The sequence below is a fragment of the Triturus cristatus genome, chromosome 3_2, assembly GCF_964204655.1.
Source record: "Triturus cristatus chromosome 3_2, aTriCri1.1, whole genome shotgun sequence".
NCBI classification, from domain to species: Eukaryota; Metazoa; Chordata; class Amphibia; order Caudata; family Salamandridae; genus Triturus; species Triturus cristatus.
Window position 1 is genome coordinate 1002654140 of NC_140584.1, and position 27954 is coordinate 1002682093.

A 27954-nucleotide genomic window follows, 5' to 3' on the forward strand; every position below is an offset into this window, starting at 1 on the left:
AGGCTTCAGAACTCATGAATATGCAAAAATAGAATAGATCCTCACTACACAGTGCTCCTAGCATCAAACACGATTTTGCGAAACACTTTACTAAAATGAGGGGGAAGTGAAATGTGCAATTTCTCTATCCCCAGGGCATATAAAACCTCTTATTACGGCCCTCCTTATAAGTACATGACCCCCTCCCCAACACCCCACCCGTGGGACCCTTTGAGGAGACCCTGGGGGTACATAATATGCAAAATTATTGTAGATTATCACTTTTTAAGTGCCCTTACCACCAAAGTTGAGTTTGGGCACAATTTGCATTTAAAAGCAGTGCTGCAACACAGGGCTGCTTTTAAAGTGATCTTAGGCTTTCAGCACTGCACCCATGCAAGTGAAGAAAGGGTTCCTGGCCTCCAAACTGCCATGTGATCTTATATACTAGGGACTTAAAGGTAGTTTTAATCCCCCTGCCATATTATGTACTAGGGACTCATAGGGTAGGTCATGCCAATCAACACAGCACTGACCCTGGTTAGACAGTACCAAGGGACAGTCAGTTACCACCAGTACCAGTCAGCTAAAAATGGGGGTGCATAGGGCACACAGGAGGACTCTGCAAAAGTCCTGTTTAAGCTCTCCTCCCTAAACAGGACACAATGGTCCCCAAACAGAAGATCAAAGGGTGAAAACCCCACTCCCTTCTGTGGCACTTCCCTGTAGCCGAAAAGCAGACATGGAATTAAGACATCCATAGGGAGTCCACCAATCATACCTTTCATGGTCTTGCTGAATCTTTCAACAAGGCCATTTGTTTGTGGGTGATATGAGGTAGAGAACCTGTAGGTCACTTCACACTCAGCCCACATGAGTTTCAAGTAACCAGACATGAAGTTTGCATCTCTGACACCACCTCCTTTCGAAAGCCCACTCTAGTAAAGATACCAATGAGGGCCCAGCTACTGCAGTAGCAGTCTTTGAGGGAACTGCTTCAGGATACCCGGTAGCATGGTCCATTACTACCAGTATAAATCTGTTTCCTGAGGCTGTTTGAGGGTCAAAGGGACCAACAATGTTAATCCAGACCCTTGCAAAGGGAACTCCAACCACTGGGAGAGGAATTAAGGTTGCCTTTGGGGGGGGCGAGGGGTGGGCACCTGTCTCGACACTGGCTTGACAGGTGGCACTGGAGTTGCAAAACTCTTTCACCTTCTGGTACATAGCTGGCCACCAGAAGTAGTTCACCAACCTACTCCATGTTTTGGTCTGGCCAAGATGCCCAGCTAAGGGGATGTCATGGGCCAAAGTGAGGAGAAACTCTTTAAACTGCTGAGGCACTACCACTCTTCTAGTGACACCAGTTCGGGGTCTCGGGCCTCAGTGGAAAGGAGTCGCTCCTCCCAATAGGTCATTCTGTCTCAGACTTTCAAGAGTAGGACAGGTCCTCTGACCCTGGTACAGATCTTCCCTAGAGGGTCCCACTGGGCCCAAGAGCTCTGAGCTGTAAGGCCTAAGCTCTTGGGGCTCAATTCCCTATGAGGCCAACAGGTCTTGTCCCTGAGGAGAGGGGTCCTGACCTGGTCAGCAGGAACCCAGTGCACTTTCAGTGGAAATCACATTATGTACAAGGCAAAAACATGGGGGCAACCATGGCACTTTCCTACAATCACATTCCTGGCTGGTTGGAGGCCCTTAAATTGAAATCAATGTCAAAAATGTAATTCCCATGACCTAGCAGTCCCATTACAGTAGTGACAATCTCAATGGGCACGAGGGTGGCTTCAGACTGTCAAATATACAACAATCTTAAGACAGATATTACTAAATGCCCATCCTGCTCTACCCACGAGGCTCCCAAAAGATATCAGTAGGTAAATTCTTTAAAAGAAATTCAAATGCTTCCAAATACGTAATACACTCATCTTCACCTTGTACACCAACAGTAAATGGTATATACTACTCGCCATGAAAGGAGTCACCTTCATTCCTTCTTGGTATCGCTAAAAGGAGCCTCCCTTGGGACAGTGGGCCTTTTCTTGTGTTTGGAGCCTTTTGATGATCCATTCTTACAGAACTGAACAGTGCTGACCCACTGGTTATACAGAGAGCTCCAGCAATGATTAGGAAATCAATGCTGATGTGCCCAGTCACTCTGATAGACACGTCCGCACTGAAAAATGTACGTACAGGAAAGAATGAGAAAGCAGGTGCAAGCCTTTTCAAAGTCTGAGACAGGGTACATTATAGGTACCATTTTAGCCTAAGAGTCCCTTTTAGACCTGGCAGCAGCCCTGGAAAACCTGAAATCAGCGAAGGCCTATACATCTCATACTGAGTGTAAGGAAAATGTTACTTACCCAGTAAGCATCTGTTCTTGGCATGTAGAGCTGTAGATTCACATGCTTTGCATACTCCTGCCATCTAGTGTTGGGTCTGGATGTTTGCAAGTTGTTTTTGTTCAAAGAAGTTTTTCCAGTCACGAGGTAGGTGACTCCTCCTTTCGGTGATAGTGCGCATGGGCATTGACTCCATTGTTAGACTGTTTTCCCGCAGAGGGTGAGAAATGGAGTTAGGAAGTGTAGAATAGAGATGGCTATGCGTATGAATGTAAATTAAGAACTACAACCACTACAGGAGACCGGGGAGGTGGGTGGGCACATGTGAATCTACAGCTCTACATGCCAATAAGAGATGCTAACTGGGTAAGTAACATTTTCCGTTTGAGGCATGTGAGCAGTAGATCACATGCACTGCATAGACTATATAGCAGTAATCTCCCAAAGCGGTGGCTAACCTGTAGTGGCTGTAGTTGTTTGAAATAGTGTTCCAAGTACTGCTTGGCCTACATTTGCTTGTTGTCTTGAGGACACATCTACACAATAGTGATTGGTGAATGGGTTCGGTGTAGAGCATGTTGCTTCCTTACAAATGTCAGCAACGGGGTATTTCCCAAGAAGGCCATAGTAGCCCCTATTTTGCGAGTGGAATGGGCCCTAGGGGGTACTAACAAAGTTCTTTGCTTTAGTATAACATGTTTGGATACATTTTACAATCCATCTTGCAATACCTGACTTAGAGATATGATTGCCCTTGTGAGGGGGAGAAAAAGCAAATAGTTGTTTTGTTTTCCTGAAGTCTTTGGTGCTTTCTATGTAGCAAAGAATAGCTCGCCTAACATCAAGTGTATATAGAGCTCGTTCTGCTACAGAATCAGGTTGAGGAAAGAAAACATGTAACTTAACTGATTGATATGAGAAGCAAAAACTACTTTAGGGAGGAATTTAGGATTAGTACGAAGAACCACTCTATCCATGTGAAGTTGAAAGAAAGGCTCTTGTATGGGTAATGTCTAGAATTCACCAACTCTCCTTAGTGAGGTTATTGCTATGAGGAAAGCAACTTTCCATGATAGGAATTGTAGTTGACATTTGTGCAATTATTCAAAAGGTGGACCTATTAGTCTTGTAAGAACTATGTTTAAATTATACTCTGGAGCAGGTGGAATCCTCCGAGGTATTACTCTTTTTAATCCCTCTACAAACGTTTTAATCACTGGTACTCTGAATAGAGACAGATGTTGTCTGTTTAGAAAAAAGCAGCTACAGCTGCTAGTTGTAAGTGAATGGATGTGTAATCTAATCCACATTGTTGTAAATGCAACAAATAACAAACAATGTTTTGCACAGAAGCATCATGCGGATTGATATGATTGTTGTTACAATAGGCCACAAAGCGTTTACACTTTGCTGCATGACATACTCTAGTAGTAGGCTTTCAAAGCCTCTTTGAGAATATTCATACAGCCTGGTGATAGTTGTAAATAACCAAACTCTATGACTTCAGGAGCCAAATCGCTAGGTTGAGTTCTTTGGGATTTGGATGTCTGATTTCTCCATGGCTCTGAGTGAGGAGAAAGGGTGTGAGATGCATTTTGATGTGGAACCACCGAGAGTTCCTATAGGGTAGTGTACCAAGGTTGACGAGCCCAAGTAGGTGCTACTAGTATCAACATGTGGGACGTTTGCCTGAGCTTCCAAACCAGAAACGGAATTAGTGGGAGAGGTGGAAAAGCGTAAGCAAATATCCCTTACCAATTCATCCATAGAGCATTGCCCTTGGATGCTTTGTGTGGGAACCTGGATGCGAAGTTTGGGGTTTTTGCGTTGTATGCAGCGGTTAACAGATCTATTAGTGGAAATCCCCATTCTTTGAAGTAGGGCAGCAGAACTTGAGGGTGAAGTTCCAACTCGTGGACTTTCTGCCTGTGTCTGCTAAGCAGGTCTGCAATCTGATGGTCTACTCCTGGAAGGTGCTCTGCTAGGAGATACATTTTGTGATGAATCGCCCAGTTCTGAATGTTTTGTGCAAAGCGCGATAGTTTGAGAGAGTGTGTCCCTCCCTGTTTCTGAAAGTAGTACATTGTTGTCATGTTGTCTGTGCGGACTAAATTAGTCTTGTGTTCGACTTGGGTGAGAAAAGCTTTCAGTGCTAGAAACACTGCTAGCCGTTCTAGATGGTTCATGTGAAGGCGTTTGTGACAGCCCTTGTACTGTGTGATGTTGAAGATGGGCACCCCAACCGGTTAGAGATGTGTCTGCTGTCAATACAATCTGTGGAATCGGGTCTATGAAGGGCTGCCCCTTTCCTAAGTTTTGAGGGTTCCACCACTGCAGAGAGCGATGGGTGCGGCTGTCTACCAACACTAGATCGGTTAATAGACCCTGTGATTGAATCCACTGACGCGCTAGACATTCCTGCAGAAGACGCATGTGGAGTCTTGCATGAGGAATAATTGCTATGCAGGAAGCCATCATTCCCAGGAGTTGCATGAAGACTCTGGCTGGTGATGATTGATTGGGTTGGAAAAGTAATATTGTGGCTTGAATATTGTGAATCCTGTCTACAATGGGAGTGAACACAAGGAGATAATGGACGGAGCGCTGAAACTTTTCAGACACACACCTCCAGTCGTAGATCTGGGTTGAATCCATCATCGTTCTTTAGCTCACTTTGCCACCCCAGTTCAGACACAGCAATATGCATGGGAACAGTCCAGCCTGAACTGCCAAGCCACGTCTTCCCTGGACCAGAAACAAGCATCCTGGAACAGCTTTAAGAGTGTTGACGGAAGCTCCTAGATAAGACTGCACCTGTGCCGGACACAAGTGAGACTTTTGTGCATTTATTGTGAACCCCAGCTGATGAAGTAGATGTACTGTGATCTGAGTGTGTAGTATACACTTCTGGTAAGTACTTGCTTTTATAAGCCAGTCGTTCAGGTAAGGGGAAGACATGTATACATTGTCTTCTGAGATGAGCGGCTACTACAGCGAGACATTTGGTGTGCACTCTGGGGGCCGCGGTGATGCCAAATGGAAGTACTTTGAATTGGTAATGTTTGCCTGCTATCACAAATCTGAGGTATTTGCGATGAGTGGGATGAATTGGAATATGAAAGTAGGCGTCTTTTAGATCTAGCGTAGACAAAGTAGTTCTACTGCAAGAGGTTAAGAGTGACTATGTGAAAGTGTTCTGACAATATGTATTTGTTTAACTCCCTGAGATCTAGAATAGGTCTCAGAGATCCGTCCTTTTTGGGGATCAGAAAGTAAAGGGAATAAATCCCTAGCCCTTGGTACTGTAGTGGGACTGGTTCTATGGCCCCTTTTTATAATAAAGAAAGCACCTCTTGCTGAAGTAGGTGTAGATGGTCTGGTGACATTTTGTGGGATCGAGGAGGAACGTTTGGAGGATTGTTGGAAAGCTCCAGGAAGTAGCCATGTTAGATAATTCCAAGCACCCATTTGTCGGATGTTATTGAGTTCCAAATGGGGAGAACGTTTTTAAGTCTTCCGCCGACAGGTGTGGAATAGTCGTTGGGAAGCGTTGGGAAGTCACGGTTTGTTTGAGGAAGGGGCAGTGCAGGGTGTGGTATTTTTACCTCTGCCCCTTGTACTATTTCCTCTATAACCCCCTCTGTAAAATCCTTTTGTAAAGGAGGATTGAGAATTGCCTTTGAAGGAGGAAGTGATCTGGTCGGCACCAATAGACCTGGACCCTCCTCTATAAAAAGAGCGCCAAAGAGAACCTCTGTTTGAGGGAGACTGAAGTGCTGCCATTGATTTTGCCAAATCGGTATCCTTTATTTTATCGAGTGCTAAATCAACATCAGGGTCAAAGATGTTTTGATCAAATGGTATATTTAAGATGGATTGTTGGACTTCAAGCTTGAATCCTGAAATCCATAACCAAGTATGGCGTCTTAACAAGATGCTAGTGTTTATTTCTCAAGCTGCGGTGTCAGCTGCACCTAGAGAGCATCTGATAGATGCATTGGAATTTCACTTTCCTTCTTGGACTAAATCCTGAGCTTTTGCCTTATGCTCGTCTGGGAGAAACTGAAGCAATTGCTCCAATTTCATCTCAATGGGCCCTATCATACCTTGCTAGTAGGCCCTGCGTATCGGCAATACGCCAGTGATTCGCTGCTTGTGCTGCTACAAGTTTTCCCGAAGCATTGAAAAGTTTTGATTCTTTATCTGGGGGAGGGAAATCCCCAGATGTTTGAGAATTAGCTCTTTTCCTGGCATTTGATACTACTAGAGAGTCAAGTGGCAACTGTCTCTTGATAAAAATAGATCTGTGGGGGAAGTTTTATATTTTTTGTCCACTCAGAGTAAGAATTCTGGCCTGGACAGGATCTTTAAAAATATCGTCTGCATGCCTCAACATACCATTGAGCATAGGGAGTGTTTAGTTAGATTTATCTGTACCTAAGTGTCAAATGGAAAAACGTCTTCTAGAGACTCTTTATGTAGCTCCACCCCGTGGTATTCTGCTGCCCTGGCAATAAGTAGTTGGTATAACATATTGTCATCTGGTGAAGATGGCCTAGCAGGATAGAGATCAGGGTCTGTATCCAGTGGAGGTTCAGTAGTGTAATCCTTCCAAGGATCAAGTACTTGTATATCATCATCGTCGGTGTCACCTGTATGAGGTTGAGGTGGAGGAGAGTGGCTAGGTGTAATATTTAATGGCTCAAGCTGTGGTGAAGAGGGAGCAGGTGGAAATGGAAAAGTATGGACAGGGCTAGTGCCTACACTTTTCCTTTTCAAATAAATTTAGTATGGGCTGTCCTCATTAGAAAGCTTGTGCTTGGATGGTGTTTTGGCATGAATGTGTCCTGTATCTGGATGGATGTAAGTTTTTTCTGTTTTGGATCCAATGCAGGCGGTACAGTGTCTTTATTTGGATCCAGTTGTGTTGGCGGCAAGTCTTTGGATTTCGGCACCAAAGCTTTCGGAGCCGAGCTGGAAAGTCTGTTTGGTGCGCAGGATTTCGACTCCAAAGGTTTTTTAGGTTTCAAAGATTTCCGTTCTGAAGATTTCGGTGTGGAACCAACCTTGGATTTGGAGACGAAGGTTTCGGCTTGGAAGTGGGCTTTTGCCGGCTTGGTCCTGAGCCAGAAGGCTTCTCGGAATGTTTCGGTGCCGAGCCAGGAAGCGGGGCTTGGGAAACCTCTTCTCGGTGCCGACCTTGGTCTTGAGGCGGAGGTGGTGCCGAAGCCTTAGATTTTTAAGGGACGGGGGAGGGGGGCGGGGGAAGGTGTCTCCAGTACTCACGTCCCCTTGTCCCTGCGGCACATCGTCATCTTCGAGGTCGATCTGTAGGTCGTACCTGGAGTCAGATGGAGCCAAAGCCATCTCTTCTTCTGCCACCGATACCTCTTCCTGCTCAGATTCTTCACCTAAGAGGTCTGGTATGACATCCAACTGCTGCATCTCTCGATGTCAAGTCTGACGATCTCGGAGAGTTTTCTTCGACCTGAAAGAACAGCTTCTTCGGAGGACAAGCACAAATTACACACCTGATGAGTCCGTTCCATCGAGGACGAGCTGAATGGACGCGGATGGGCCGGGAAGGGCGTCCGTAGATGTTTCGATCAAAATGTCAAATATTAGAGGTTTGATTCGAACTGCGAAGATAGAAGAGCGATCGAAAACTATACCGTCGAGGTAGAGAGAGAGATACGCACCGAGGGGGAACCAGAGGATCGATTCCGGAGCGCAGCAATACCCGTCCGAACCTGATGGCAGAAAAAAACAATTTAACAATGGAATCGATGCCCATGCGCACTATCCCCGAAAGGAGAAGTCACCTACCTTGTGACTGGAAAGACTTTTTTGAACAGAAACAACTTGCAAACATCCAGACCCAACACTAGATGGCAGGAGTATGAAAAGCATGTGAGCTACAGCTCACATGCCTCGCACACAATGTTTAGTTGATGTTCTTTTTAGGCTTCATTTTAAAGCTATGCTAACATGATGAAAACTCGTGGTTTCTCCTCCACTGACATCTTGACACCACAGTGGCCACAAAATTTGAAAGAGTTGACTGTCGCAAAACCACCAGTCAAACATTGTCATCTAGCTGTGAAAAATCATCAAAGCAGAAAATTCTCTTCATAAGGACTAGTAAAATTCTGAATAACAACATGATGATGAAAAATCCAGTGAGATGTCAAGGTTCTGACACAGGAAAAACAAATTCTAAAATGGTTCCCTTGGTGTTGGGTGATCTGGGACTGTGAAAGCTGAAAGGTATACTTTACTAGGATTAATCAATTGGACAAATATTACCTGATTTGCAACTTGCTTACTTACTAGCACAATGAAGTGTTTTAGGAATCTGTATTCTTTACTTTCTTGTCTTGTTTGTCCTATGCATTTTCGACTCTCTTTGTCCTATATACTTGAGATCACCCTTAATACTACATTTTCTGAACACCACTGAACAAATAATTGAGTCATGCCTTGTAATTTTTCTTTCTTTGTTGTTTACATTATTTCCACCTTAGAGCTATATAGTTTACTATAATAAGAAAAATAAAAAGAAGCAGACTCCCATTCTATGGGACAGGGAGACATTTTGTGTTCTTATTTCTGTATTTAATTATGGGTAGCATCCTTAGCAGATAAACGTTCAGTTTTGCTGCGTAACAAAAGTGATGACCAATAAAATAGTTTCAATTAAATGTAAGGATAGTAAGTGACTAGCATTTCCCAATCTCTTGATAAATGTAACCTGATAATAGCCAATATGGATAGGTTACTTACCTGTAATCCTAGTTCTCTTCCAGGCGTATCCTCAAAGTCATAAGCACTGAATATTCCCGCCCCTAAGCATAAGCTGGACCCCGGAAATACTAAAAAATTATATATGGAAAACATATATATACAGATATATATATATATATATATATATATATATATAACAATTTTTCTCATTCCAATGCAGCTCTTATCTAGGAGGCTAAACAATGTAAAAACACACAAAGATGCATTTGCAAATATATATAAAAACACAAGAGGGCAAGTAGCACTTAAACTCTATTTTTGAGTAAAAACTCATGAAGAAAAAACACTGCAAATAAAGCAGACATTGTTAGCCTACAGGCTGCATTGTAAACCAATAGCATAGAAAATGAAAGCATTTTCCTAAAAAAACTGGAACCGTGCCTTTAAGGCAGCCATGACCCCTAGCTTCCCATCATGTCTCAGGGGTGACAGTTAGGTCAGTTTTTCTTTGCGTAGACCTGAAGAACAGAACCCAAAGATATTTTTAACAATGAATACAATCTCATTTGCCTGGGGCGGAGGGTGGGTTGCTTATGACTTTGATGAGGATACCCCTGAAAGATAACTAGGATTACAGGTAAGTAGCTTATCCTTTTCTTCCAGGGGATCCTCATCAATAGTCATAAGCACTGAATAGAATAGCAAGCCCAATCCTCACCTGCAGGGAAATGAGAGAAAGAGAGACTCAACATACAATAAACAGCCGCAATCAGCTGTTGAACAGATTCCTCAAGGAGGCCTGGCCTACTTGGGTGTCTGCTCTGGTGTCTGAATCTAGACAATAGTGCCTCGTAAATGTATGGACAGACCCTCAAGTTGCGGCCTTACAGATTTCAGATATAGGCACGTTATGCAGAAAAGCAGTCTTAGCCGCTTTTCCTCTGGTAGAATGCGCCTTGGGAGTAGATCCAAGAGGCCTCTGTGCTAATTGATAAGCTAGCTTTATACACGAAACTATCCATCTGGAGATGGACCGCTTTGTAGCTGGAAAACCCGTTCTGATCGACCCATAGTTAACAAATAGTTGACCAGATTTTCTCGTGGACTTGGACCTATCCAGGTAGAATTTTAAAACTCTTTTCAGGTCCAGAGAGTGCAAAGCCCTCTCAGCTGGAGTGGAGGGATAAGGGAAAAAAGTGGGCAGAGAGATGATCTGACTTACATGAAAATATGACACCACTTTTGGGAGGAAAGAGGGATGAGTCCTCAATACGACCCTATTAAGATGGAAGACGGTATAAGGTTCCTTAGAGCAGAGGGCCTGTATTTCGCTCAGCCTGCGAGCTGACGTGATCGCTACCAAGAAAGCCGCCTTCCAAGAAAGGTGTCATAAGGTTGCTTTGTGTATGGGTTCGAAAGGCGGACCCATCAATTTTGATAGCACCAGGTTCAGTTCCCAGGGTGGTGAAGGAGGCCGGACCGGAGGATAGACCTTCTTCAGACCCTGCAAAAAATCTTTAACAACCGGTAACTGAAAGAAAGAAGGTGAACGCCTATGTGCAGTGATAGCAGCTAAGTGCACCTTAAAGGAAGGAAACTTCAAGCCTGCTTTCGCCGGATAAAGCAAGTATGGAAGGATGACCTCTTCCTGTCCTTTGGTTGGGTTACAATTGTTTTGAACACACCACATATAAAAGCGTTTCCAATTGCACGCATGTGAGTGTCTAGTGGACGGCCTTCGTGCTTTCTTTAAAATGGACATGCAGTCCTGTGGCAGTCCTAAATGGCCCTACTGGAGGACTTCAGGAGCCATGCTGCCAAGTTCAGTGAGGGAAGGTTGGGGTGATGAATCCCCCCGTTCATCTGAGACAGCAGGTCCGGTCTGCACGGCAGCCTCCTGTAAGGGCACTCCGACAGGTGCAGAAGGTCTGGGTACCACCATTGCCTCGGCCAGTCCAGGGCAATCAGTATTATCCTGGTGTGGGAATGAGACAACTTGGTCACCACCTTCGGAATGAGAGGAAGGGGTGGGAAAGAGTACACAAATACCCCTGACCAGTCTATCAAAAGGGCCGGTAGAACTTTGAGGAGAAGTCTCGGCATTTTGTATTTTCGTAATCCGCAAAGAGGTCGATGGTGGGGTGACCCCAAGCCTGGAATTTGTCTTCTACGACTTCGTCGTTGAGAACCCAATCTGGTCTGTCTTCGAAGACTGTTCGCCCGGCAGGTGGAATGCTGTGATCGATAGATTCCGTGCCAGAAGCCAATGCCAGAGAGTTTGAGCTTCCAGCGACAATATGCGGGAACGAGTTCCACCCTGTTTGTTCAGGTAGTACATGGTGGTGGTATTGTCCATCTGTACTAAGATTGAACTTGCCTGAATCGAAGGGAGGAAAGCCTTGAGGGCCAGGTGAACTGCATGTGATAGGTTCGCTCTTTTGGAGACCATAGACCTTGCATCTGGAGAGATCCCATGTGGGCTCCCATGCCCTGGAGGGAAGCATCCGTGATCAGTTTGAGAGGGAGGTGCTTGGTGAAAACGTATCCCGACTTGCATATTCTCCTTCTTCATCCACCATGGGATGGAAACTCTTGCTGCGTTTGAGAGACTGATCTTGTCGTCCCAGCGAGACAGTTTGCTGATCCCACTTGTCCTCCAGATCCTGCTGAAGAGCACGCATTCGTAGTCTGGCATTGGGGACCAGGAAGATGCAGGATGTCATCGGCCCTAACAGGGAGGCAATCCGACGAACCGAAAGCCTTCCATTGTCCAGAACAAGCTTGCTTTTCTGTATGATTAAATACTGTCTCCTCCGAATGAAACACTTTTCCTACCTCGGAGTCTACCAGAGCGCCTAGATAATGGATTCTCTGCGTTGGTTGTGGAGTCGATTTCTCGAAGTTGACTCCTCACGCTGCGCAGTGAGGGACCCTTCAACAGCCAGTCGTCTAAGTACGGGTACACGAAGATGCCTTTGCAGCGTAGTGCGGCTGCCACTACCGCCATGCACTTCGTGAACACTGGGGAACTGACTTCAACCCGAAGGCCTTGAACTGGTAGTGAGCAGATCCCACCAGGAATTTCAGGTATTTTCTGCGATGCTGATTTACAGGGACGTGAAAGTATACATCTTGCAGATCCAGCGAACACATTCCAATCTCCCTGCCTGAGATGTATATTTGATGGAGAGCCAACATGCAAAACTTCTCCTTTCCGATTGATTTGTTGAGTGTTCGCAGATTCAGAATGGGTATATACTCTGCTTTTCGACCCTTCTTCTTTACTAAGAAGTATCTTGAGTAGACCTCTCTACCTCTTTGAGATATTGGCACCTTCTCCATGGCTGACTTTCGGAGAAGGGTGGCCACTTCATTTTGTAATGTTTACATCTGGTGACACGATGATGGAACCGGAGGGATGGAGCGAGGATGGCATAGAAAGCGTAGAGAGTACCCATACTGCAGCATAGCCAACACCCACTGGTCGTTTGTGATAGCTTCCACTCGTCGAGATGATTTGCAACACTGCCCCCCCCCCAGCCCCCCCCCACTGGAGTGGTGAATGGTGACGGGGGAAGCACTCATTGCTTGGTCTGCGTCTTGGTGGAAGTGTTAGTCTGACGCTGGTTTCCTCTTCCTCTGGAGGAACGCCTGCCCTGATATTGAGATCTTTGTTGACGTTGCTGATCCTGATTTTTCTGCCAATGAGGGGTTTGAACACTCTGTTAGGAGGATCGTCGATTGTAAGGCCTGAATCTTTTGTGGAATTCCTTCTTCTTTTCTAGACCCACAGCCTTTAGTGTGTCCAGTTCTGTTTTCATGCGGGACATCTCCTCATCCGTGTGAGCCCTGAACAGAGATGATCCGGTGAAGGGAAGATTGAGGATGCGCGTCTACGCTTCGGGTTTGAGCGCTGTGAGACGGAGCCAAGATGTTTGTCTAGCGCATATTCCATGCACATAGGCATGCGCCGAAAGAATAGCTCCATCAGCTGCAGCGCTGATGCTTGGTTAGCCACCAAGCTGCCCACCTGCAAGATCTCCTCAAAGTCCTTGCGGTCGTCATATGGCAACTTCTCTGTGAATCGTTGTAGGGAGTCCCACAGAGACCTGTCATAACAGCCCAAGAGAGCCGATGCACTTGAGACCTTTAACATCGAGGCTGATGTGCCACAAACCTTCCTTCCCCACGAATCCTGCATTTTACTCTCCTTGTCTGGTGGAACAGCAGAAGAGGAAGCAATACATGAGTCTTTTTTGCTGCTGCAATTATTACAGAATCCGGAGGGGGATCAAATCTAAGGAAGAGTGGGTCATCTTCTGGCGAGCGGTACTTCTTTAAAATTCTAGCTGGCGCGGTCTTAACTGTTGCAGGCGTAGGAAAAATGTCCATCACTGGCTCTATGAGGCCCGGTACCAAAGGTAGCAAAGGTCTAGATGCTTCCCTTTGGTGTAAGGTCTCAAAAATCACAGAGGACTTACTTTGACGAGTCGGCATAGGAATGCCCAGCTTTGTTGCTCCTCTGCCAAGTAGGTCCTGAAAGGTGGTATCGTCATCCACCGGAGAGACCATCGACGGTGGACTGTCAGTGAGGGTAGGCGAGTAGTCTCTGTGGGACGTGAGTAGAAGAGGATGAAGAAGTCGGGGATCTGCGTCTCCTCCTCCTGCTTCTAGATGTAGATCTCCTTCTGTGTGAGTGCACAGGAGTGCAGCTGCGAGTTCTGACTCTAGCAGGAGTATGTTCCCTGTCCACAGCCTGTACCAGTCGAGCCAACGGGAATCTGTGAAGAGGCCTCGAGTAATGCTGCGCCCCTGTATCTGGAGCAGAGGCCCAGTGATGCAAGGGTCTGTTCCATCGTGGTGAAGGATGGATGGAAGGTGATTTTCGCCTCTCTCGCCCTTCAGGAGACAGTGTAGGGGGAGGAGAATTCGCCCCTTCCTGCGTAGACCTGGTAGGAGAATCTTGGTGTCCTCTGGACACTGGACTGCCGGACGTCGAGATAACCACCTCCGGAGACCTTGACGTGGAGCCTCTGTGAGAACTGGGAGAACCTGTTCTAGACGTCGGCGTTGGTGAAGAGGATAGACTCACTGGACGTGAGGCCTCTTTAGACTGGTGTCTCGACTTAGATCTGGAATACCGCTGCATAGACTGCCTTCTCGACGGAGAAGTCTGCCTCGACGGCGACCTTCTCCTCTTAGATGGAGGGCTCAATCTTATAGTCGACCGGCCTCTCAACGTCGAACATCTACCTGACCTCGATGGAGTACCATGCTTCGACGTCAGCCGCTTTTGTTCTGACGATCGGTGTTTCGACGTCCAACGGCGGTGTGCTGCCATCGACGGAGAACGTTGCTCCGACGCCGAAGATCTTTGCTGTGACGTAGAAGGAGATTTCTGCCTCGACGTGGACGATGGAGTGTGGTGTATCGATGTCGAAGGTCTTTGGGTTGACTTCGAAGGAGACTTATGCCTCGACGTCGAAGATGGTGTCCTATGCCTCGACATCGAAAATCTCTGGATTGATCTCGACGGAGACCTGTGCCTCGACGTCGATTGCCCTTGACGAGGCGACGACGGAGTGATGTGCCTCGATGTCAAACGCCCAACCGGCACCGACGGAGACTTGTCCCTCTATGTTTAACGTCGCATGGTTGACATCAGCGGTGGACCTGTTATCGGCAGCTTCGACATCGATCCCAACGCCGATGGAGAACAGGTCGGGACCTTGCCTCTCGACGTCGACCGAGTTCTCTTTCTGATGCCTCACTGTAGACCTACCTCTTTCGGAGAGGCCATAAAGTCGAATTCTCTCCCTATCTTTGATGGTCCTTCTAGACAGCTTCTTACAATGATGGCAGTAGGAAGGAGAGTGAGACTCAGGGAGGCAGAGAATACACCAGGGTGTGTGTCTGATCTGGCCTTCTTGCCACAGGCAGGACAGGGATCAAATAAAGAAGGCATTCTTAAAGAAAATAAACCTTTTCTGGAACCCAAAAAAGGTATCACTCTCACTCCAAGGCAAAAAGACGTTCAGGGAGTACAAAAAGTAGAAAATTATAAGTTACTTTTTGACAGAAAGCCAAAAAAAGGAAGAGCTGTAAATCCAGGGTCCTGACTGAAGGAGCCGGAAAGAACAACTGACCTAACTGTCACCCCTGAGGCATGATGGGAAGCAAGGGGTCATGGCTGCCTTAAAGGCACTGTGCCAGTTTTTGTAGGAAAATGCTTTCATTTTCTATGCTATTGGTTTACAATGCAGCCTGTAGGCTAACAATGTCAGCTTTATTTGCAGTGTTTTTTCTTCATGAGTTTTTACTCATTAAAAACAGAGTTCAAATGCTACTTGCCCTCTTATGTTTTTATATACATTTGCAAATGCAGCTTTATGTGTGTTATTACATTCTTTAGCCTCCTAGAAGGAAGCTGCATTGGTATGAGGAAAAATTATATATATATATTATATATTATATATATATATATATATATATATATATATATATATATATATATATATATATATATATATATATATATATATATCTATCTATCTGTATATATATGTTTTCCAAATATATTTTTTATTATTTCCGGGCTCCCCGCACATGGGCGGGAATATTCAGTGCTTATGACTATTGATGAGGATCCCCTGGAGGAGAACAGTTTGTCTCATTATGTATTTGTTTCCTTTTTTTTAAATGGGTGTGTAATTCACCAATACAGGAAAATGTTTAGGGACGAATGGGTAGAGAACATCACAAATGAAATGGAAAACCCAAGAAAGCTTGCTTAATCAGTCTGCTGCTAATGCCTCTTCCTCCTTATTATAATTATACTCCTTCTGCCTTTACTAGAACAATACTTCTCCCCTTATACGGTGGAAAATAGCCAAGTGTTTCTGATTATATCACCACTATTTTATTTTTTACATATGGTCCCTTTTTCTCTTCTACTATGGCTGGATAAATGCACCCTTTTTCAGGGCAGGGTGCTCATCAGTCTTATACTTTCTTCCCTTATGCTCTTGTCTTCCAACATCTTACCTGCCGTGCTGGATGGGTAGGTGCTTGCGATGAACTCCATGGCTGCCCTCCACAAATGCATTGGGGGGCTTGTGATAAACCGAGGCCAGCGAGCCGATGTGACAGATGAGCTCATCCAACAGGGTGGGCTCAATCAAGTCAGTTTCCTCGGAAATCAGGGGCTTCTCAGATAGCACCACCTCTTTCGCAGTCACAGGGTCAGTGGAGAGTAGGCGCCAGTAGATATAGCCTCGATCCCGAAGGTCTGGGTTGTCCGAATCCTGAAAAAAGGAGAAAAGGGGGGTTCAGGGTATACATACTTCCTTGCTCATGCCACTCAATATTTTGTTTCTATGTATTGGAATATCAGTGTAATGCCCAGAAAAAGCAATGACATTTAGTAGGAGAACACTAGGTCATACAATTAGTGCAGAAGAGTCCAGTAGCATGCTAACTCTTTCCCTCACTGCCTGTGCTCCAGCAGTTACTCACACCTGCTTTGTGAGCGAAACAGCTATCAAGGGAGGCAGAGAAGTAATTACATGCCCACTGAAATATTGTCACTCAGCAGATATTTAAATTGACCAATTGACATTGGAGCCAAGGTGTGTAAGGGGAGTAAGGGAATCAGATTACATAAGATAGCACTAACCAGGGTGCTTTAATAATGAAAGCACACTGTAAAACAAACAGTGACACTGTTTCAACAAGCACAGCTCTTTGCAAACAGGAGCCATTTCTCAAATCCATTTTTTTCTTGGCTGTTTTCTTCCTATACTTTCAACTCTGACAGACAATGCGCCAACACAATGGCTTCAGGTACAGGGCGAAAGGCAACGAGAAGTTTGCTGTACATCCTTTGACACGTTCTCTGATGTTAAGTGAACTTGCCATTGTCGGAGCTCTGTGGTGGGAGCTAATGAATAAAGTAACTACAAGCACTGAATAATGTGATTGCTGTCGGTCAATGGTGAGGAAGAAGGAGCTGCTGCAAGTTCCTGAGCTATTTTTTACCGCTAATATAAGAGAGCCTTCAAACATTAATGGGTGGCCTTTTATTGGGGCTCTGGATCAATCCAAGATTACAGGGCATTAGCATGTATGGGTGCTGCCCTTTACCGCTGGTGTCCCATGCCAACATACAGCTTCCCTTTCAAATTTGATAGCCAACGGAGCACATGTAGGCTCTTAATTCTCATGTTAGTGAGGGTGAACAGTCAAGGCTTCCACCTGCAGGTTTGGAAGAGAGGCTTAGAGACTCCGATTCTGTATCATACAATTGAAAATACACGGTAATGTGAAGTCAATGCTTGCCTATAAGAGAGTAGAAGTTGTAGCTGCTAGTTATTTGTCTTCCTTACTTATACCTGTTCGGTTCACGAAGATGAACACTTTACTTACCTTTCATAACATTCTTTCTGATGGATACAGGAGGTCCCACAAACTGCTTAAATTAACTTTTGCAGCAGGCACAAGACTGGATCTGAAATTTTGTTTTTACCCATTCCAAGTCACTGGCGCTAGGTGGTACACTTCAGCTTCTAGAGCTGCATCATACATGGTCTCCAGAAAAGAGGTATGTGCAATATAAATAACACACAAGCACAAGTGGCATCAATTATGACTAAAATGTTTCACAGCCCCTACAGACATGTTGAATATAGACAATTACACCAAATGACAAACAATAAAGAAAGTGAAGTATGTGAGATTAGAGGTGGTGGATCCCAAGGAATATGTTGGGGCTTCTGTATTCATCAGGAAGATTGTTACCAAAGTTAAGTAGCTCATTTTCCTAATGTACACCTACTTTTGCAGATTCTGTATGGAAAGTAATGCCACAGCAGCTAGAGGAGGATTGAGGACAAGACATGCATAAAAAAAGGAGGGTTGTAGGACAGCTCAGGCAAATATAGACTTTTTGCTTTATAGGAAAAACAAGTTAAAGAGCAGAAGTAGCCGCTGAAACTCTTGTGGAAACACTCTGGTGGTTTATTATTAAATTCGTAGTAATGGCAAAAAGTGAGGAGTATCCATCTGAAAACGGTTTACTTCCTAACTGTCACGAACAACTGGGAGCCTGAAAATTCCATGAAGTTCTCAACCACTAAAAAAGCTGGTACCTTATGAATGTAAAGACGCAAAGCTCTTCGCGGATAGCTGTGGAGTAGGATAAAAAGAAAGTAACAAAAGCACCAGATATAAGTAAAATTCTAAACCACCTTTGGTAAAATTGATGGTTTTTCTCTGAGTAACCTTGTCCCTTAAAAATATGGCAGCTGGCAGGGAAGGCATTGCTTGCAGATCACTAAACAAGCTGACTGATGAGACGACTAAATAGGAACATTCAGATCATGTAAGTTAAGTGCACAAATAAAAGACCCACTAGAAAAGCTAAGACCAAGTTGAAGTTCCTCTGGGTCACAACAAAATGGGTAGGGATGACCTATTTTGAAGATCTTTGAGGAATGGAGTGAAAACAGGGATGAACCATAACTAACTTGTTACACATTAAATGTAGAACAGTAAAAATACCAAAAGCTCAGGATTCCTCTTCTTTGGAGGGAGGGGAAAAAGGAATTGATGTTAGTGTTCATCTGACATTTATCGTGCATCTACAACATTTGTCTAGCCTAAAAACTGGTGCAATGGTTCATTTAAGAAATCTACAACATTGAGTATTGAGTAGAAGAACTAACCACTGGCCAATGGAGAACTTGTATTACTCTGGTTGTCGCCAAGGTTGGCTGCCAGAGCAGACTAGAAGGTCTGCATCTTATTTAAGCTCAAAATCAGGTTCTTGGTGAGACCGGCCAAATTTATCGGTCTTCCTGCCCACGTTCAACCTCAAGACAAATTTTGGAACTACTGGAACAGGAATGGAGTAGAAACATGCACCTCATGCCCTTAGTGACCCCATGTAGGAAGCTGGCTCTGTATATGCTATACCAAAGTAAGGTATAATGAGTCCAGTGGATCCCCAAAGGCTTACAGAAGTAAAAGTAGAGAACACCTTACTCTCTATTTGTGGTAATGTGGGTGAGCAGTAAGGCTTTATCAGAGGGTATTGTTAAGCATTTATTGTACATACTCAGGCAAGCAATGATTTCACATATTCAAAGACTGAACTCTGACCAATTGTTTTGTATAAAAATATTTGTTGTATTTTATTTTTAGAATCAAGTAAGACTTGCTGCAGGTAAGTAAATATTGTACTTTTCAGACTAATACAATTGAATGTAATTGAATGCAGTTGGCTTTGTTACAGGTAAGTCAAATGTTCAGAAACAGGTAAAGTTACTTTGTAATTACTTTGTGGTTACATTTTATATTACATTTCAGATTACTTTTCTACTCAGTGTGATATGCCTAGATATCACACTGGGACATTTCCTAGATACAAGTTAAGTAAAACAGTTTCTCAAAACACAGTTTATTAGGTTCCCATACAAAACAACCCCTACACTTAGAAGTTTTTCAGAGGAAAACAGTCAATGGAATCCTATGGAGAAAAATATGGTTATCGTTTTGCAGGTAAGTAAACGGTCTTGGGGTTGAGTTTCTGAGGTTAGAACTAGGGTTCCCCCAGGGTCAAGGATGCACTCAAAGAGCACCCTCAACGGCACTAGGGTGGCCACGTGCAGAGTGCTGAGGCCCATTGCTATCCAACGGGGAACAGGGGTCTGCCGGTAGGTGACTGCTCACAGGCACGCCATTTGGATGTGGGAGAAAAGCTCCTAGGGTTTAGCTCAGGGCAAAGGGGGATCCAAGATAGCATACAAAGTGCACCCCCAGCGACACTGGGGCAGCTGGTTGCAGGATAGACGTCAGGAGCCCTGTTGGTTTCAATGGGGAAGATCCGGTCAGAACAAACAATGCAGGCTTGGGCACGAAGAGCTTCTAGAGGCGACCACCAGTTGGAGTGGTAAGTTGGGATGTTGCAGGATGCCGAGGCACCGCTGGTTAGGCCACTTAAGGTCATGGGGCATCGGGTGCAGGGCTGTCTTTTGGCATCGGGTTTTCCTTACCGGCTCCGGTCGCGGTCTGGAAGATCTTCCAGATAGGCGCTGCAGATGTCGTCGGGAGACTTGAGGTAAGTCAGGGATCACCAAATCCCAGGTCAGGATCGCCGGGGAGACCTCCTCATGGTGTTGGACCATTCTAACTCGGGCCGTGGATGTTGGGTGCAGACCTGCGGATTTTGCCGGAGCCAGAGACTGTTGGTGAGCAAATCTGGTGCTCACGGGAGACAGTCTTTTTAGTGAAGGCAGGGTAGGTCTTCGGGGGTTCTGGGAGGCTGCTGGCTGCAGGACGCACTGGGATTCTGCTGGACCAGGTCCAGGTCGGGACAGGCTAGTAGGGCAGGGGCTAAGTCAATTGTTGTCCTCTTCTTCCTTCAGCACGGCCCTTTGGTCCTTCTTCTTGATTCTTGTCTGCAGAGGCAAGGTATGGGGTAGCCCCTAAATACTAAATTTAGGGGCGTTTCCGATAGGTACAGGTTGGGACCAATGGGTGCCTTCCTTGGGGTGGGTACACCCCCTATTATGCCACCCTCCAGTGGGAGGGGGGCATAAACCTCACTCGGGTTGGCTAGGTCCCCCCATCTTCAAGATAGTGGGGACTGAGAGTTGTGCTTCACCTCGCCTCCCTGCCTGAGGGGTGGGGTTGGCAAAGTTGAGCACACACCTCTTCCCCTATCTTGGTTTTACCGCCGACTCTCCCGTCCAAAGTGGGGGTCAGAACCAGTGGGGGCTAGTTGCTGGGAGTAGCAAATGGCTGGGACAGCTCACAAAGGCGCAAAGCCTTTTGTAGCTTCTCCTTTGTCGACCCTGCCCATCCTAGGGGAGGAGGCACCTCTGCCCAGGATGTGCTTTGTTTCAGGACCCCAACAGCGGAAGGCTCTCGACCTAGGGGTCCAGAAACATGTCTGGGGGGTGGCAGCTGGCGAGCAGCAGTCAGCCAGGACACTAGAGTTAGGTCGTTTTTCAGGGCGCATCTTTCAGATGCCCTCTGAGTGTATTTTGCATTAAATCCCACACTGGCATCAGTGTGGGTTTAATGTGCTGCGAAGTTTGATATCAAACTTCCCAGATTTCAGTAAAGCCATTTTGGTGCTGTGGAGTTCGTAATGACAGACTACCAGACCATATACTCTATATAGCTTTAATGCACTTACAATGTCTAAGACTGGACTTAGAAGCTGTAGAGGCACAGGGCTCATGCACCTGTACCCTCACCAGTGGTATAATTCACCCAACTAGAGGGGTGGCTTACCCATGCCATAGGTAGTGGATTGTAGGCATGGCACACAGGGATGTGTGCCATGTCGACTCTTCACTTTGCTCTGCACCAAAACACGCAGCATGCAACAGCAGTGTGTGTGTATTAGGATACAAGGCCTCTAAGTGTGGCATAATATGTGCTGCGGTCCATAGAGGCCTTCCCTGGCCCATGGCCCTTGGTACCCATGGTACCTTTTACAAGGGACTTACATGTGGCCAGAGAGTTGCCAATTGGGTGTGCAACAGTACAGTTTTAGGGCAAGAACTGGGTATTTGGTTGCCAGGAACCCAGGGCACACTTAGTCAAAGAGCATCAACATCAAGCAAAATGTGGGGGGCAACAATGCAAAAAGGGGCACCTTCCAACACCCCAGTAGGTAGCTTATCAAATATTCTGACCAGAAGAACAAAAGCCTACTGCTGAAGTCTGAAGTGACACATCAAGAGCACTCAATAGTAGACCTGGGATGCTATCCATGTCCTGGGACATATACATTAAGAGGCTGCGGCAGTGTACCATTTTTCTAATTGATCATAATTAAGGTTTTTTTTCTTTAAGAGTGGGCATAAATGAGCAATTTGCTGTAGCGTAATTATATTTCTTTTTTAAAAACCTTAATTTAGTAGTACATATGAAGCAACATTGCAGCAAAGAACAGTCGCCACAGCTTGCAGCACATTAAGAAGGGAACAGAATTGTATTAGTGTATGCAACAACTATCCACATAGGAGGAGTACATTGATCTTTTCAAAGCAAAGCATCCTCCTTGTCCAAATCATGTGGCACCACACCACCCGATCCAAAACCACTTGGCCTTTAGTCTTCCATGGCAGAAGATTCACCATTCAAGGAAGAAACGTCCCCACTAGCCAGAAGCCTGTGTGCCAGGGCACTCCATATTTATACATCATCCTCTATCTTCTCGTTCTTCCTACTTAGTTTCATGTGAATCTCCTCCATCTGTGTCCATTCCTCAATGTCCCTGCACCAGCTTTCAGTCTACGGAGCACACTGACCCATGCATGTTATGGCCCCCCTGCGGTGGGCAAGTACCTGCGTGAGCTGAAGTTATTTGTATGTCATCTTATGCCCCTTAGGCCTCCTTATATTGCGGGTGAGGAGACATGGCAAGGAGTTGGTGTGTACTAGTTTCTCAACTAACTTCACCCAAAAATCCTGCACCGTCTGACACCCCCAAGCCCAGTGTAGATAATCAGACCCCAGACTACCACACCGAGGACAGGTCGGGGATATTTTATGCAACTTTGGGGGGGGGGGGGGGGGGGGGGGGGGGGGGGGCGGGTCACGCAAGTGCAATGCAGGAAGTTGTAGTGAACCAACCTGAATCGAGTATTCCCAGATACTATTTTGGTAAGTATCCATTACCGTCAGCGGCACCCTTAAGTTAGACTCCCATGTAGCCCGAGCCCATAACGGGCATCCTGCGGCAGTTATCATTGCTTTGTATAATAAGGAAAGTTAGTGTCGACCAGACCCATAGGTTAACAGGATTCCCAGCATACAGGAGGGTGCCGGCGGAAAGGTGCTCAAGGACTCTCTAGCCAACTTGGCCAAACCAGCATAGTGCATGAAGTGCCCTGGGCCCAACCCAAATTCCCCCGAGCATATTGAAATGTAGTTAAATGTTCATTGGGGTACAAATCCCCAAGTACTTCACAAGCACCCTCCTTTCAGGCCTAAAAGGTAATGAGCCTAACCAGCGCAAGAATACACAGCGGTAATTCCCTTGAAAGGGGGCCCTACAAAGTACTACTACCCTCACAAGTTTCTGTTAAATATGTGCAGTCTGCCGGATCAAGAAGGCAAGTCAGGAGACACGCCGTCGCCCTCCATTAGCAAGGCCTGGAGATTCGCAATCTGTACCACCCATGCCAACTTAAGTTTCTCATAACTAGCCCCAATCTCGAGCCATCAAGCCACATGCTGCATTTGTGCGGCATAATAATAAAACTCCAAACGTGGCACTTCCAGACACGCCCCCCCCATCCCTCTACGTGATGTCGAGTCAGGGTGCAAATGCCAACCTACTACTCCTCCCAACCCAGAGAAGCGAAACAAAATTAGAGGCCAGCTTCTAAAACACCCTGGCGGGTAGCGGACAAAAGGAATTTTGCACATATAGACACTGCGGCAGTAACACCAGTTGGAAAATCACCACCCTGCCCATTAGTGGCAGCGTATTCTAGAGTGCAACTGATGTGCGCAGCCAGTTCATCACCCTTCCGACATTGAGATGTAGCAATGACTCAGAGGATGCATTCTGCGCTAATAAAATAGTGCTAATGCAAGAGAACAGTTTCAGCAGCAGCCATTGGTGCTCTCTTCCCGTTCTCTTGGGTAGGCATTTTTGCCCAAAATTAAGCAAATGGCTGTAATCACGTAATTTTATGAAAGTGTGCGTTACAGAAATATTGTGAAAGTACCAAAACTACTCGGGTGTAATTAAAATTACACTTAGGCCTAATCTTTTTCCTGTTTAGGTATGAAGGTAGTGCCTTGAAACCCGGCTTGAGTAAAGTTTTGCTTGAATGCAATGCCCAGACACTGTGCTGCTATTCAAGTGAGTATGTCATGCACATGGTTTATGTATGGTGAGTGGTAGAAGAACTCCATGTTTCTAGTGAGTGTGTAGTTGCAGAGATCAGTAGGATCCATTTTGGATGTTTTTGGAAAACCATAGCACAATATGAAGGATGAGGTACACCCCCCCCCCCCCCATTCAGAGATAGTGTACGATAGTGTACTGTTCATATTCCAGAGTAGAATGGACTACCAACAAAAATGAGAGAATAAACACAGGTTTTCTTTGCAAATGCAAAAGAAACTTTATTTTTTAGTAAGTGCCTGCTTACCCTTCTTTACTGAGCACTGCAATTTAGCTCAAATTCGGGGTGGCTGCAGGAAGATGTCTCTCTATATAGTGTACCAAAATGAGGCGCACTGTGTAGCGTCCAGGTATCCCTTATTAGTGTACAGGGGCTCGCTTTAACAATCCCAAGGTGCACTATTTGTAGTAATGTGGTCGCGCAGCCTTAAGCTTATCAGAGGGAAGTGTTAGGCATCTGTTGCAAAGAGTCAATAAATGAGGCGCACCCACTCAATAAGGAAATCCAACACCAAATTAGAAAAATAACAGATTTTTATATCAATTTAGACATCCAGATCTAAGAGATTAGATAAGTACTTTTCAAGTTAGCGATTTTCAGAAAACAGAAAATACAGTTCTCAGATTTGAGGAATGAGCCTCAAACGCAGTAATGTTATTCTATGGGAGAAACATTCACTTCATAGGGTCATTTGCAAACGACTTACAAGACAGATCTCTGGACTTATTGTAAGTAAGGGCCAAGGTCGGTAGCCTCGGACTGAGGCTGTGGGGCTTGGGAGCAGAGGTGTTTTGCCCAGCGGGATGCTTGTGTTGGAGGGTCTCACTTTTTAAGTCGACCTAGAGATGGGGACAAAACAGGACAGCAGGGCCTCTCTCGTTGATGTCCTCTCTGGTGCCGATGTCCCACGTCAGTAGGGTGCTCTTGGCAGTGTTGGTGTCCAGGCTGGACACTGAACAAGCCTTGGCTGCTTTAAAGGCTCCAGTACTCCGGGTATTGGTGCAGTGTGGCTCCTGGGGGGTACTGGCATCTCCACACTTGGTGGGGAGACTGATCTGACTTCCTGGAGCTGGGTGGCCTCTTCTTGGGCGGCTGCTGCATCGATGGACACAGTAGTCAGCGGATAAGTGTATTGGACGTTTTGGTCAGTGCCTGCAGGGAAGTGGCTCCTTCACTTCGAGAGTGATGCTGGCTGGTTTGCAAAGTGCTGGAAGCCCTATGAGGCTTTTCGAGGATGCATAGCTGCAGGATGAGTTGGGTCATTGCAATGGTCGGGAGAGGGGCAGGAAGGCAGGGTTTGGCGCCAAGTCCACAGCTAGGTCTCAGTTCTTGCATTCTTCACCTCTTCTATGTCCTTCTTCTTTAGTCTAGTAAATCAAAGTTCCTTGTGTCAGGGGGCCACCTAAATAATTAATTTAGGGGCATTAAGGGTAGTAGCCAATGGGCTAATTACCCTTGAGGTCACTACACCCCCTATCCTGCAGGGAGTGGGCATAACCCTGTCTCAGAGTTCCTAAATCCACTAAAAACAAGATGGTGGAATCCTTATTTTGTGCAACACATCAGGCAGCCCACCTTAGGGGTGTGACTGGCCTGGTGGAGCAACACACCTACTTGCATAGCTAATTTCTTACCTTTCCTGGTGACAAATGAGCCTCAGGGCAGGGGGTGGCATCTCTCAGGTCTGGGGGAAGCTGGGGTGGCATATCAACGGCAGCAGGAGCTTTGAAGCCCCTGGTCTTGACATGCTAAATCACTAGCTATTGTGCTAGAGGATGTGTGAACACCTTTCTCCGAAGCAGACATTGTTTCTGGCCTCAGAGGGCGTGGGCTCTAACCTGCAGGGGGTCAGAAACATGTTTGAGGTGGCAGATTGGACGATACCAATCAGCCAGCACACTAGATAGTGGTAGGTTTTTCAGGGGGCACCTTTAAGGTGCCGTGTGGGTGCATGTCATAATAAATCTGATAATGGCAACAGTACAGATTTATTAGGACAATGTGTTTGATACCAATCACCATAGGTTTCAGTAAAGCCACCATGTGGCTGGGGAACTCGTAATGAGCAGTGCTGCATGCAATTGGTATGGGGGTCCATTAGGGTGGAATAATACATGCTGCAGACCTTGGAGACCATCTTTGGTACCCATGCCCTAGATACCAGGGGTACCACTTACTAGGGACTTACAGGGCTGCAAAAGTGTGTGCCAACTGTGTTATAATTAGAACCTTATATCTGGTTTTAGGGAAAGAGAACTGGCATTGGTGCCTGGTTAGCAACCTCAGTACTAGTGGCAAAAAGTGGGGGCTGACCATGGCAAAAAGGGAGACTTACCAACAGTGGCTAGGTGAGAAGGGGATACTTCTGTTGTGCCGTGAGAATTGGCTGGGCCTGCACCTTTGTCTCTCTTTAGAGTGTTACTCCAAAATGCTATTGACAGCCAGGTGCAATGTTCACACTTTATGTGTTTATGTTTTGGGTGGTCCGGTTTCTAGTCTGCAAAGTCACTTACTGCTGCGAGTGTCAATACCTTAAAAAAATAAGTCTTTTTATGGAAACCCCCACTGTCGGAAGTAAGGAAGGAGAACTTGGGGATGAAGTTCCCACTCGTGAATTTGTTGTTTTCTCCTGCTGAGGAGATCGACAATTTGATTGTTTACTCCTGGGAGATGTACTGGCAGAAGATAAATCTTGTGATGGAACACCCAATTCCAAATGGCTTGAGCTAGTGTTGACAGTTGGAGAGAGTGTGTCATGCCTTGCTTCAGCATATAATACATTGCTGTCATATTGTCCGTTCGGACTAGGACAGTTTTGGCTATGAGCGGAGTCTGAAAAGCTTTTAGTGCTAGGAAAACAGCTAAGAGCTCGCGATAGTTGATGTGGAGAGTCTTGTGCTTGTTGCTCCACATGCCTTGTATTGTGTAATTTATTTAGATGAGCCCCCCAACCTGTTAGAGATGCATCTGCTGTGAGCACGATTTGTGGAACAGGGTCGATGAAAGGCTGGCCTGCAAGAGTGATGGGTGCTGCCATCTACCAACACTAGATTGGTCAATAGACCCTGTGATTGATTCCACTGATGTGCTAAGCATTCTTGTAGGGGGCGCATGTGAAGCTTCGCATGGGGTACAATTGCGATGCAGAACGCCATCATTTCGAGTAATTGCATGAACACTCTAGCTGCTAATGCTTGGTTGGGTTGAAACTGTAGAATGGTAGCTTGAATGTTGTGTATTCTGGCTACATTGGGAGAGGCTAGAGCTTTGACTGTGTCCAGAGTAGCTCCTAGATAAGACTGCATCTGTGATGGATGCAGGTGAGAATTTTGTGCATTGATGGTGAAACTCGTTTGAAGAAGTAGATCTATTGTGCTCTCTGTGTGTTGCAGACAGTTCTGGTAAGGCTTTCATGAGCCAGTCGTCTAGATAGGGGAAGAAGTGAATTTGTTGTCTTCTAAGATGAGCAGCAACAACTGCCAAGCATTTGGTAAAAACTCAGGGCGCTGTAGTCACTCCAAAGGGAAGTACCTTGAACTGGTAATGCTCGTCTGCTATCACAAACCTCGGGTATTTGCCATGAGCTGGATCAATTGGAACATGAAAATATGCGTCATTTAAATCTATTTTATTTGAAAAGTTTTAAATATCGATGGCTAGACCCGGAGGTATCAGAGCGCTTTACATGAGTTACAGCGAGTTACAGGTTACATAGTTACATCAATTAAAATAAAGAGTCACAAGGGTAGGAGGAGGGGGAGGGAAGGAAAACACAACGGGGAAAACAAGGAAAACAATGTCAGATGTCCAGCTGGGTAGGTGACGGCCGAGGGGATGAAACCAGGGCCAGACACCTCTTTAGCTGCATATGACAGCTCCACCGGGCATAGGCCAAGGTTGCTCGTGCATCGAGGTGAGTACAAACAGTTTTGGTATGTGCCCAGGGGGCGTCGTCA

General features: G+C 45.8%; 1 protein-coding gene across 2 annotated transcripts in view; it reads right to left on the reverse strand.

The window, feature by feature from the left end:
- The window catches only part of AP2B1 (adaptor related protein complex 2 subunit beta 1), a 575856-nt gene that overhangs the window by 208394 nt on the left and 339508 nt on the right, over positions 1-27954 (reverse strand). For both annotated transcript variants that reach the window (XM_085649631.1, XM_085649630.1), the window contains exon 13: positions 16110-16369. In XM_085649631.1, the coding sequence (XP_085505757.1) occupies positions 16110-16369 (260 nt within the window). The remainder of the gene's footprint in view (positions 1-16109; positions 16370-27954) is intronic.